The sequence below is a fragment of the Ranitomeya imitator genome, chromosome 6, assembly GCF_032444005.1.
Source record: "Ranitomeya imitator isolate aRanImi1 chromosome 6, aRanImi1.pri, whole genome shotgun sequence".
Classification (NCBI taxonomy): Eukaryota; Metazoa; Chordata; class Amphibia; order Anura; family Dendrobatidae; genus Ranitomeya; species Ranitomeya imitator.
The window spans coordinates 349,339,768-349,353,415 of NC_091287.1; the positions used below are offsets into that span (position 1 = coordinate 349,339,768).

A 13,648-nucleotide genomic window follows, 5' to 3' on the forward strand; every position below is an offset into this window, starting at 1 on the left:
ATTGCACGCTGTCATAATTTGCTAATTTGCAGTCATATAAAGTTGCTGCAGAAATTTGTCTAGAGACCGGAAAAATTGTTTCTGTATATTTTAAAGCATTAACACAGCCAGTAGGATAATTGCTTTCATCTCTATCATACTTTACTTTTTTCCCAAGCTAAAAGCCTCTAATAATAATTATTATAATACAGTACAATGAAAAAAGCAAGATAAAACATTCAGAAGTAATCAAAAAAACTAGACATCTTTTCATCGTAAAAGAAACGGACACAGTCTGTGACAGGCAAAGCATTGAGGGTAGGTGCCCACGATCAGGAACTGCTGCGGGTTTGACTCTGCCTATTTATGCAGCCAGCTGTGACAGCATAGTGGATGGTATTTCATGAAATCAGATGTCTACTATGCATCCAGGGACGCCTGCGGAACATCCGCAGAGACTGACATGTGATGCTTCTTTCCATACATAGAATGTATTGTATTGGATGCAGTAAATCCGCACAGTTCAGTGAACACATGTAGATTTACCTGCGTTCAATAGAAGACAAGACAGTGCTTTGGACGCAACGAACACGCACTGCATCCAAAGCGCTGTTAGTTCCAGATCGTGGGCACCCGGCCTTACACTGATCACAGGGCTGAATTAGTATGTTTTAAACAGCAGCAATCAGCAAGTACAAATGCACGTTATCCTCAGGTCAATATCGTTTCTTAAAAACCACAGGCAGTTTCCGCGTAGGAATCATCGTTCCTGAGGCAATGGCCTTCACTGGTTCCATATCAGTGGTGCTTATATGAAAGTTCTGTAAAATCTGAGATAAAAAATAAACCTTTTAAATGAAGGAAATACATTTTTTTTAGGTATCTATAGATAACTAGAGACTTTGTAGTCATTTCTTGTTTCACAACACAGTAAATATTGAAGCTTACTATTTAACAAATGTTTTATCTTGATGTTGTTCAAAGAACATGGCTTTTTTTAGTTAGCTTTCATGGTAACAATTACTGTTTGACTTTTATTCTAAGTCATGTAGCGAGGCTCATTAAAGGGTCGATATTGACTTTTAGATTTGCTACTTCCAATAGGTGGCAGTAGAGTTCTAGACCTCTTCCTCTTTGAAGAGGTAATTTCCATATTTAATTTCTTAGTGGAACATTGCATGGCTTATAAGCCTTCCTCTGGTCTGCTAGACCAGGCATGTCACTCTCCACAAGGGGAAACCTCACTTGGATCCTACTATTTGGAAAGGTAATGCAATTTTTACTGCCTTATAGACAGAAACAATGCAGAATACAGTATGTAACTCTCTTTTTTCCACCCAGTCAGTGTAAAAAATGTTTGCAAAAAAGATAGGAATAAGAACTGAATGCCTTTTGGAAATCAAGTGAAGAACATTGATTTCAATTTTAGAATAAAGGAGGTACAGGGCCACAGGGGTTAGGAAAAACGGTTCTAGGATGTTTCGCCCCCAGCAGTTCGCCCCCAGCAGTTCGCCCCTGGGTACATTTCGCCCCCGCACATTTCGTCCCCAGCTTTGGCTTCCAGGATGTTTCACCCCTGCACATTTCACCCCCAGCAGTTCGCCCCCAGCAGTTCACCCCCAGCAGTTTGCCCCCAGCAGTTCGCCCCCAGCAGTTTGTCCCTGGGTATATTTTGCCCCCGCACATTTCGTCCCAGGCATTTGGCCCCGGGATGTTTTGCCCCCGCACATTTCACCCCCGCACATTTCACCCCCAGCAGTTTGACCCCAGCAGTTCGCAACTGGGTACATTTCACCCCCGCACATTTCGTCCCCAGCATTTGGCCCCTGGACCCCTGGATGTTTTGCCCCCAGCAGTTCGCCCCCAGACGTTTGTACCCTTGTGGTTCATGAATTCCTTTCTATCATCAATGTTTTGCCCCAAGAAGTTTGCCCCCGGCAGTTCACCCCTGGATATTTGTACCCTTGTGGTTCATGAATTCCCGTCCGTCATCAATGTTTCGCCCCCAGCAGTTCACCCCGGGCAGTTCACTACCAAATGTTTGTACCCTTGTGGTTCAAGAATTCCCATCCGTCATCAATGTTTCGCCCCCAGCAGTTTGCCCCCAGCAGTTCACCCCCGAATGTTTCTCCTACAGCATTTTGTCCCTGGATGTGTCGCCATCTTATGTTTTGCACCTAACATTTTGACCCCAGATGTTTCACCCTCAAATTTTGGGGTCAACATGCAGGGATCAAAACATCAAGGGATGAACATACCTGGGGGTAAAATATACAGGACCCCAATTGCTGGGGATTCCTGTGGCTGCCTTTTCTGCAGCTCACCCAGTGTCTCTTCTGGCTGGCCTTAAAGGAGTAGTATCTCCCTAGAACAAAAAAAAATGGACATACTTATCAGTCGCAGCTGCAGCTCCTTGGGTCATGGAGTGCAGTCTAGCAGTTCCCCGTGATGTCTTCTCCTGCTTCTGGCTGTCTTTTCATCTTCCCTGGATCACTGATCCAAGAAGCATGATGAATGCCGCAGCAGTGAGGCTGAATGTCTCCAGTCCGCTCACTGACATGACGTCACTGCTGCCCTATTCATCAGTCAATCCAGGGGGCATGATGCCTCTCCTGTCACCAGGGAATTGCATATATAGATCAATAGTTGGCGGTTTGTAAGTAGAGCGCTGGCAGTAGTCCCAGAAAGGGGAAGCTAGACAGCCGAGTCCCCGCAGCTCCAGCCGGGCACCCCCAATTGAGGATATAATAACTGGTTATAGAAGAAAAAGCCGGTCCTAGGAGCGCAGAAAAAAGGACTCTGACACCAGGTTGAGTTGAGCCACAACGCGTTTCAATGGCATACACCGTCTTCCTCAGGTGACCCACCTGAAGAAGACGGTGTATGCCGTTGAAACGCATTGTGGCTCAACTCAACCTGGTCTCAGAGTCCTTTTTTCTGCGCTCCTAGGACCAGCTTTTTCTTCCATCTCCTGTCACCAAGACTCATGGCGGCCTCCGGATCCAGCATGGCCATTGCCAGCCCACACAGCCAGGAGAAGATTAGGCAAAGATGAACAGAAGACCTCTAGGTAAGTACCAGGAGGGGAAGATCGGCAGCATGCTTACTGCAACATGATTGCTGAAGCATGCAGCCTTATTTTGATTTTGCTGTTCGGCATGAGAATACCCCTTTAATGCAGGCTGTGTATGGAAGCAGGGGGATTGTTGACTGACTACAGGGTTAATCCCACCAACCATCTCTGCAGAACTGAGATATTGGCTTTGCTGAACTAAAGTGGTGGTTAACCAGCTTCTACAGAACCTCTTTATCAGGTCTTCAGATGGGGGTTTTTGGATTAGCCCTCACAGAACACTCTGCCAGTATACAAAAGAATGGAGCAGCAGATAAAAGTGGTATTCTCACTTCAGGATCCGTTTTTCTATAGGTATCCATTCCTCAGATTTATCGGCAACTTTCAGCACCAACAACAATAACAAGTGTAAGCTGCAGCCATAGCTCTCTATGATTTCAGTGAGATCCAGGGAAGATGTGCCTGGCAAATAGCTGATCCACCGTGGCATGCCTTATACAAGGGCATGCACTGCTCTGTGCAGAGAAATGCATGTTCTGGATGGGACTCAGTTGTGTGCATTTGGTCTTTCAGCAACAAATGGCCCTTTGGGGACAACCATTAAATTGGTGTGGCCCTTGGTGAATATGAGTTTGACATCCCTGATCTAAGACAAGTGACCATCATTTTACTGTCATGTACTAGTGGTGTTACACTTAATGGCTTCTTTTTGTCATCCATTACATATCATACTGTATCTAGTGATGAGCAAACCCGATCTGGAAAGTTCAGGGTTTGTATCAAACATTGCCTGCTCGGGTTCAACCACACCAACCCCAAACAGGCAATGTTGTTCAGAGTTTGCTCATCAGAAAATAAAAATTACTTCTCTCCCTTTTGCTGAGGTCCCGACCTGTGTGGAGAGTCACGATAATGTATAAAATGTAATATGATTATTAGTTTTCCCTGTTAGCACACCGTGGACTCTGACCCCCCCTTCTGTCTGTGTTTCTGCTTGCTGAAATGTGTGTGTGTATGGATCCCAAATCCCTCATTCCCTCCCACCAAAAGAATTTTTACGACCTCTGTAGCTGCAATAGACAATTGTACCAGCTAAAACTGGTCTGATATCTCTCTTAAGACAGGAGGTTCTTTGTTCTAATATAGTAAGATATTGGGCCAACGATTTGGGCTAGGAAAATAATAAGTACATATTGCTAACGTCCATCAGTAGATCTGCCAAACACTGTAAGCATTAGCTTCTAATCCCAACAGGTACAAAGTACGGATTTCTCCGGAACCATGTGTCCCAACTAGCCCGAATTTGGTAACAATGGAAAGCCAATTTTAATACAAGATGGATGAGGTGTGTGTTATGACTCTGCCAGATTCTCCAGCGAAGATATGACAATTATAAGAATTGCTGTTGAAATCTGTATGTCTGAGGAGAGGGGAGGGTCCCAGGAAACCAGCCCCTTTAGTGATGTCACCAGGCTGCAGGTGTAAGGGACTCCACTTAACCCAGCCTTCAGTTATGCCTGAGGAGCTGTTCCTATCCAGACCTCCTGATGCACTGGGACAGTTGGGGCTCCGCCTACCAGCATGGTTTTGCCTGAAATGATCTGAATACATGTGAGCTTTATCTTTCTTCTTTAATCCATGTTATTTTTTAATTTCTTTGTACATACTTTCATTTGTCTCTTATTGTAACATCCTTGTAACCTTTTTATAAACACTGCCTAATCTTTCGGAGTAAAATATTTAAATTACTAGTTTTGTTCTCCTGCTCTAAAATGTACCCTCAGTCTCTGGAAGGGAATTACGCTACTGTCTTGGGTTAGCTTTGGACCCGTTAATCGAAGCTGGTGGCAGCATACCGTGTACTGTGCTTTTGGGAGTCATTGTAGCGATGGCGGCGTTGATAATTATTGTTCCTGCCTGAGTGGAAATAGTTATATCACCTTACTGCAGCGTGCCCAATAGCCAGTACCTAGCAGGCAGGCTTTCTGGCGACTAGTTACCCCAGGTGCAGTACCTAACCTGACCTGAGGGCAAGGGGGCACCAGAGAGCTGCAAGTTCTCACACGGAACTGTAAAGTGGGATATACATAAATCTCTGCAGTTCGTGTTATATTGTAGGAGCAGTGGGATAACTAAAATAAGCCCCTGCGGTAAACGAAGAGGTCAATAGACTTGTGTGTGTTTTCGTCACATTTGAGCAGTGGAGGGATAACTAAGATAAGCCCCCCTGCACGTGTCATAGCCATGAGCTGCCCAAAGGTCACCCCGATCGTGACATATTGGTGACAGTCATGGTGTGATCTGTGACAGGTACAAACATCCGGGGGCAAACTGATGGGGGCGAACAATTGATGATGGACAGGAATTCATGAACCACAAGGGTACAAACATCTGGGGGGCGAACTGCCGGGGACAAAACATTGATGACAGACAGGAATTCAAGAACCACAAGGGGACGAACATTCGGGGGTGAACTGCCGGGGGCGTTCTGCTGGGGACGAAACATTGATGTTGGACGGGAATTCATGAATCACAAGGGTACAAGCATCCGGGGGCAAACTGACTGGGGCGAAAAAATTGATGGACAGGAATTCATGAACCACAAGGGTACAATCATTTGGGGGCGAAACATTGCTGACAGACAGGAATTAAAGAACCACAAGGGTACAAACATTTGGGGGTGAACTGCCCGGGGTGAACTCCTGGGGGCGAAACATTGATGATGAACAGGAATTTATGAACCACAAGGGTACAAACATCCGGGGGTGAACTGCTGGGGGCGAAACATCCGGGGGCCAAATGCTGGGGACGAAATGTGCGGGGGCGAAATGTACCCAGGGGCGAACTGCTGGGGGCGAAATGTGCGGGGGGTGAAATGTACCCAGGGGCGAACTGCTGGGGGTGAACTGCTGGGGACGAAATGTGCGGGGGCAAAATGTACCCAGGGGAGAACTGCTGGGGGCAAACTGCTGGGGGTGAAATGTGTGGGGGTGAAACATCCTGGGGGACAATGCTGGGGACGAAATGTTCGGGGGCGAAATGCTCCCAGGGGCAAACTGCTGGGGGCAAACTGCTGGGGGCAAACTGCTCAGGGCAAAACATCCAAATCCCAGGAAAAACAAATCTTCACCTGCTGTTCACATTGTAGAACATTTATAGATCCCTGTATAATCTAGTAGTTTTATTAGTTTTTTCCATTATTTTCAAATAGTTGAGCAACAATTGCATTTGACAAAGACCATGACAGTGTATTCATAGGGTTTGCTCACATTGTATCTTTTTCCAGTAGTTAAAAATGTCCATTTTTAATCATAAGACAACTTTGCATTTTTTTCAGCATTTTTCATCTTTATACTATCACTAGCTGAAGAGCCTAGCGTTGCCCGGTCATAGTAACTAAATGTGGTTAGGTATAGAAAATTATAATGATTATCCTCCATCCCATAGTCCCGTGCCCATATACCCATCATACATATCCTCCATCCCATAGTCTCCTGCTCATATACCATCATACACATCCTCCATAGCATTGTCCCGTGCCCATATACCCATCACATATCCTCCATCCCATAGTCCTGTGCCCATATAGCCATCACACACCCATCATACATATCATCCATCCCATAGTCCTGTGCCCATATTCCCATCATGCATAGCCTCCATCCCATAGTCCCATGCCCATATTCCTGTCATACACATCCTCCATCCCATAGTCCCTTGCACATATACCCATCACACATCCTCCATCCCATAGTTCTGTGCCCATATACCCATTATGACATCATCTTTGCCATGGCAACCATTATGACATCGTCACCATGGCAACCATTATGACTTATGACATAGCCATCACCATTACACTCTTTTATGACATCATTGTTGCCATGGCAACCATTATGACATCACATTATCATTGCCATGGCAACCATTATGAGATTATCTTTGCCATGGCAACCTTTATGATATAATCATCACCATGGCAACCATTATAACATCATCGTCGATATACACACACACACACACACACACACACACATACATACACATACACTCATTTTTACATATATAGATTTTCCAGACATTTTGTTAACTTCAATGCATAATACACTAGCATTTTTTCATGCAAAAACACTGACAATCATTCAAAAAAAATGCGCCGGCTTTTTCTGGGCATCTTTTCAGCTTTCACATTTACGTCTCTTTGTAGGTTTTAAGCATCTTCTCCAAACCAATGTACTGTAAGTAATACAGGTGTACAGTGGGACCAATTTCCTCTGATATTCCCATAATGACTGCTGATGGAGATTCAAATGACCAGATCTATCCATCAGTCTCCTTCAGTTGAAAACCACTGCGTTTGGGAAAGCTTTCTTTCAAATACTGATTGACAGATCTGGTCACATTACTTTCCATCATCTACCATTTTGAGAACAGAAATGCTGAGCAGTCTGTAAAGAGTGGTCTTCACAAACTGTAATATTTACATATTAGTAATTGCTTCAAAACCATAATTTCCTTAGAAAAATATTTGAATATTTCCTATATTTTAATTGTCCTGTATTTGAAAACAATAATGTAGTACTAAAAAGAAAAGAATAAAAAATCATGTTACCCAACAAAGAGTCAGCTGAAGTTGTAATTCTGCCAGCCGTCGTCCTATGCACATTCTTTTTCCAATACCAAAAGGTGTACTTGCAAATGGATTTACTGTGGATCTTGGTTTCATCCATCTTTCAGGTTTGTACAGTTGAGCATCAGGAAAGTAGTCCTCATTCCACGCCATTGAATGAAAGTTAATCATTGCAATAGTCTAGGTATAATAGAGCAACATCAACTGAAAAGTTTACTCAATATACAGGGAACCTATATCTATCTATCTATCTATCTATCTATCTGTCTGTCTGTCTGTCTGTCTGTCTATGACTTTATTAAGCCCAAATGGCAACGTTTTAGTTGATAGAACCTTTCTCAAGGCATGAGAAAGATTCTATGAACAGAAAGTGCTTCCTTCTGTATGACTTATATTATGGAACAAATTGGACATTTGCCTGAAGCCCTAGCACCCATTGTGAGTAGTTATTACATAGTGCTGTGTCACAATCCTGTTTCAATATCTATCTATCTATCTATCTATCTATCTATCTATCTATCTATCTATCTATCTATCTATCTATCTCTTCGATTTCACTTCCTTCTCCTTAGTGCCCACTATTCCTTTCCTTTTGAAACTTTAGATGTGGGTTCACAGATGGAAAAACCATTCCTATACAGTTTATTGCACATACCAAATTGCAGTATATGAAAAAATTATGTTGTTAAGGTGTTGTGTATCAAAGATCAATCAGTTCCCTGCCATACTGACTATAATGGGACAGCACCACCCTGCCACTTGAATATTTGGATTATTTCAGGAAACTGAGGCCACCAGTCCCATTTTCAATGTGCTTCAGCACTGCAGAAGTATGCCACAGTCAGATCAGACATTTTTCTATTCCTATATGTAACAAGCTATATGCTTTGACTTCCTATGCCTAGCCTGTAAAATCCTAAATTGGTGATACTTGCACAGGCATCATCATTCATGGTGACTGTGATTATCTTTATGGACTGTGTGTTAGGTGTCGAGTTCCCACCGCTGCACAGGAGTAATCTCGAACCATGTCCTTTGCAGCCTCCCATTCTTCCCCAGCCGCAGTGGAGTCTACTCAGCAGAGACGTCGGTCCCAGCGTCTGGCTCAAGCTGATACTGTGCGTCTGGTTACCGCTGTCGTCCCAGGTTCAGCCTTTGTAACTAGCATTGATCAGCGGCGAGCAGACGTTCCAGGGACTAAGTCCCATTTTTCATCTGCTGAGCATGCCTATGGGACGACCTCTCATTGGAGGTCAGTGGACACATGCTCAGGTCCTGTAGCGGCTCTGATTGGACACTAGGAGGGTCCTTGGAAGGTTACATCTATCAAAGGCTCGCATGGCAGCTCGGCCATGCTCTAGTATAAACCTGACTAGGTGTGTGAGTGCTGTGTGTATGACACTGGTGAAAGCTCCTCAATGATCCCCCTCCCTTTGTTTGCTGTTTGGGTATTAGGGTGAGTGGAGCAAACTGTCAGCACCATATCTAGGCGGCACAGCCGCGTTTTTCCACCAGTCAGTGTAGGTAGGGAATTCCCGCTTGGACTCAGTATCTAACTCGAGGTGACCTCAGGCATGGGCTCAAAAGCCACAGAGGGTCAGAGTGAGTCCAATCACCAGTATAGTGGGGGTGAATCATAGGGATCCCACCAGCGTCTACTGGCTGCACCCTGTGACTGCTAACAGGGCACACCATACCTTTAGTGACTCTGTGACACAACAGAGTTCGTTTCCATTCACACTGGGTGAAGTCTGACCCATGTGTGCACGAGCGTTCATCCGCCATCTTGTTCCGCCATTACTTAGCAGCAGGTTCCATCTCTGCATGGTGGACCCGGGCTGAGAACGCACCTCATATCTCCCTTAATATTAACCCCTTCATGACCATGGGATTTTTCATTTTTCCGTGTTCGTTTTTCACTCCCCTCCTTCCCAGAGCCATAACTTTTTTATTTTTCCGTGAATTTGGCCATGTGAGGGCTTATTTTTTGCGGGACGAGTTGTACTTTTGAACGACATCATTGGTTTTAGCATGTCGTGTACTAGAAAACGGGAAAAAAATTCCAAGTGCGGTGAAATTGCAAAAAAAGTGCAATCCCACACTTGTTTTTTGTTTGGCTTTTTTGCTAGGTTCACTAAATGCTAAAACTGACCTGACATTATGATTCTCCAGGTCACTACGAGTTCATAGACACCTAACATGACTAGGTTATTTTTTATCTAAGTGGTGAAAAAAAATTCCAAACTTTGCTAAAAAAAAAAAAAAAAATTGCGCCATTTTCCGATTCTCGTAGCGTCTCCATTTTTCGTGATCTGGGGTCCGTTGAGGGCTTATTTTTTGCGTGCCGAGATGATGTTTTTAATGATAGCATTTTGGTGCAGATACGTTCTTTTGATCGCCCGTTATTGCATTTTAATGCAATGTCGCGGCGACCTAAAAAACGTAATTCTGGCGTTTCGAATTTTTTTCTCGCTACGCCGTTTAGCGATCAGGTTAATGCTTTTTTTTAATTGATAGATCGGGCGATTCTGAGCGCGGCAATACCAAATATGTGTAGATTTGATTTAAACTTGTATTTTTTTTTTTTTTTTCACATTTTTTTTAACATTTTTTTTTAACTTTTGCCATGCTTCAATAGCCTCCATGGGAGGCTAGAAGCAGGCACAACGCGATCGGCTCTGCTACATAGCAGCGATCTGCTGATCGCTGCTATGTAGCAGAAATGGAGGTGTGCTGTGAGCGCCGACCACAGGGTGGCGCTCACAGCCACCGGTCATCAGTAACCATAGAGGTCTCAAGGACCTCTATGGTTACAATGGAGATGCATCGCCGACCCCCGATCATGTGACGGGGGTCGGCGATGACGTCATTTCCGGCCGCCCGGCCGGATGCGGTAGTTAAATGCCGCTGTCTGCGATTGACAGCGGCATTTAACTAGTTAATAGGTGCGGGCAGATCGCGATTTTGCCCGCACCTATTGCGGGCACATGTCAGCTGTTCAAAACAGCTGACATGTCCCGGCTTTGATGCGGGCTCACCGCGGAGCCCTGAATCAAAGCAGGGGATTTGACCTCGGACGTACTATCCCGTCCGAGGTCAGAAAGGGGTATACCATGTGCTGTAAAAGCTGCAAGGCATTATGGGGAAATCCCCATGGCCGCACCTGATGTAATTAGCCCACGCTCTTGTAGCTGCTGTCTTTGTCATCAGGTACTCTTTCTTTTTGTTCATTGTGATTCAAATTCCAAATTGTTTGAATTTGCATGGACCAGAGAATGTCAGGAAATTTGTCCCAAATTTAATCCAGATATATACATACATATATATATATAGATAGATAGATAGATAGATAGATAGATAGATAGATAGATAGATAGATAGATAAAGAAAAACACAGCAGCACACGTACATGAATCTAGGCCATGTGAAAACACAGACAAATATTCAATATGAATTATACTTCTCAAAAATATTTTTCATAAAAAAAAGGTTAAATTTTTTTTTTCATAAAACCTACAGCTATAGATGAAATGAAGATTCTTAGCGCATAAATTGGCCAATTCATGTGTGCCCATCAACCACGGCAAGGTGATCTCCCTCTGATGGGTCCTACACTACCATACATGCCACTTTTGGGCCACCAGCCTACAACTATGGACAAAACATGTCACTTCGGGCTAAACCTACAATTTATGGGCAGGTAGAGATGATTACCGCCACCTGCAAGGTCAATGGGAGGAGTGCATATTTGAGATATATATATATATGAGGTTATAACTCTGGAACGCTTCAACGGATCCCAGGGTTTCTGACATTGTTTTCTCGTGACATATTGTACTTAATGATAGTCATAAAAATTCTTTGATAGTACCTGCATTTATTTGTGAAAAAATTGGAAATTTGGCGAAAATTATGAAAATTTCGCAATTTTCAAAATTTGAATTTTTATGCAATTAAATGACAGAGATATGTCACACAAAATACTTAGTAAGTAACATTTCTCACATGTCTACTTTACATCAGCACAATTTTGGAACCAACATTTTTATTTTAGGGAGTTATAAGGGTTAAAAGTTGACCAGCAATTTCTCATTTTTACAACACCATTTTTTTTCAGGGACCACATCTCATTTGAAGTCATTTTGAGGGGTCTATATGATAGAAAATACCCAAGTGTGACACCATTCTAAACTGCACCCCTTATGGTGCTGAAAACCATACTCAAGAAGTTTATTAACCCTTCTGGTGCTTCACAGGAATTTTTGGAATGTTTAAATAAAAATGAACATTTAACTTTTTTCACAAAAAAATTACTTCAGCTCCAATTTGTTTTATTTTACCAAGAGTAACAGGAGAAAATGGACCCCAAAAGTTGTTGTACAATTTGTCCTGAGTACACCGATACCCCATATGTGGGGGTAAACCACTGTTTGGGCGCATGACAGAGCTCGGAAGCAAAGGAGCGCCGTTTGACTTTTCAATGCAAAATTGACTGGAATTGAGATGGGACACCATGTTGCGTTTGGAGAGCCCCTGATGTGCCTAAACATTGAAACCGCCCGCAACTGACACCATTTTGGAAAGTAGACCCCCTAAGGAACTTATCTAGAGGTGTGGTGAGCTGTTGTGAATTCTGTGGTCAATCTCCCTCCTGTGGTCATGAGTGGTACTTCGGCTGGTTCTGTCTATGAGCTTCCTCTGGTGGATGTGAGTGGGGCTGCGGCTTCTGAGTTTCCTTCCTCAGGTGACGAGGTTAAGTCGTTAGGTGCTGCTCTATTTAATTCCACCTAATTCTTTGTTCCTGGCCTCCAGTCAATGTTCCAGTATTGGTCTTGCTCTCTCCTGGATCGTTCTTGTGGCCTGTCTGCCCTGCATAAGCTAAGTTTTGCTTGTGTTACTTTTGTTTGCTATATTTTCTGTCCAGCTTGCTATATTGTTTTTTCTTGCTTGCTGGAAGCTCTGAGACGCAGAGGGAGCACCTCCGTACCGTTAGTCGGTGCGGAGGGTCTTTTTGCGTCCTCTGCGTGGTTGTTTGTAGGTTTTTGTGCTGACCGCAAAGCTATCTTTCCTATCCTCGGTCTATTCAGTAAGTCGGGCCTCACTTTGCTAAAATCTATTTAATCTCTGTGTTTGTATTTTCATCTTTACTCACAGTCATTATATGTGGGGGGCTGCCTTTTCCTTTGGGGAATTTCTCTGAGGCAAGGTAGGCTTATTTTTCTATCTTCAGGGCTAGCCAGTTTCTCAGGCTGTGCCCGAGGCGCCTAGGTCTGGTCAGGAGCGCTCCACGGCTACCTCTAGTGTGGTATGATAGGATTAGGGATTGCGGTCAGCAGAGTTCCCACGTCTCAGAGCTCGTCCTATGTTATTAGTAACTATCAGGTCACTTTGTGTGCTCTTAATCACTAGGTCCATTGTGGTTCTGAATCACCAGTTCATAACAGTACTGGAGGCCCAAAGTACTAATGCTTCTCAATAGAGGGAAAAGAGAAGTTCTGAGACCATTTTTTTTTCTCTGCACTGTGTTTTGTCTTTCTTTTCCCCTAGACATTTGGGTGGTTCAGGACACAGGTGTAGTGATGGACATTAAAGGTCTGTCTTCTTGTGTGGATCATCTCACTGCAAGAGTACAAAATATTCAAGACTTTGTGGTTCAGAATTCTATGTTAGAACCAAGAATTCCTATTCCTGATTTGTTTTCTGGAGATAGAGCTAAGTTTCTGAGTTTTAAAAATAATTGTAAACTGTTTCTGGCTTTGAAACCCCGCTCCTCTGGTGACCCAGTTCAACAAGTTAAGATCATTATTTCTTTATTACGTGGCGACCCTCAAGACTGGGCATTTTCCCTTGCGCCAGAAGATTCTGCATTATGTAATATTGATGCGTTTTTTCTGGCGCTCGGATTGCTTTAAAATGAACCTAATTCAGTGGATCAGGCAGAGAAAAATTTGCTGGCTCTGTGTCAG

The 13,648-nt window shown here is 43.7% G+C and overlaps 1 protein-coding gene across 1 annotated transcript in view; it reads right to left on the reverse strand.

The window, feature by feature from the left end:
• Positions 1-695: 695 nt before the first annotated feature.
• The window catches only part of LOC138643385 (1,25-dihydroxyvitamin D(3) 24-hydroxylase, mitochondrial-like), a 71,587-nt gene continuing 58,634 nt past the window's right edge, over positions 696-13,648 (reverse strand). Inside the window, exons 11-12 of the mRNA XM_069732303.1 lie at positions 7,665-7,862; positions 696-809 (exon numbers count right to left, since the gene is read on the reverse strand). Coding sequence (XP_069588404.1) covers positions 696-809; positions 7,665-7,862 — 312 coding nt within the window. The remainder of the gene's footprint in view (positions 810-7,664; positions 7,863-13,648) is intronic.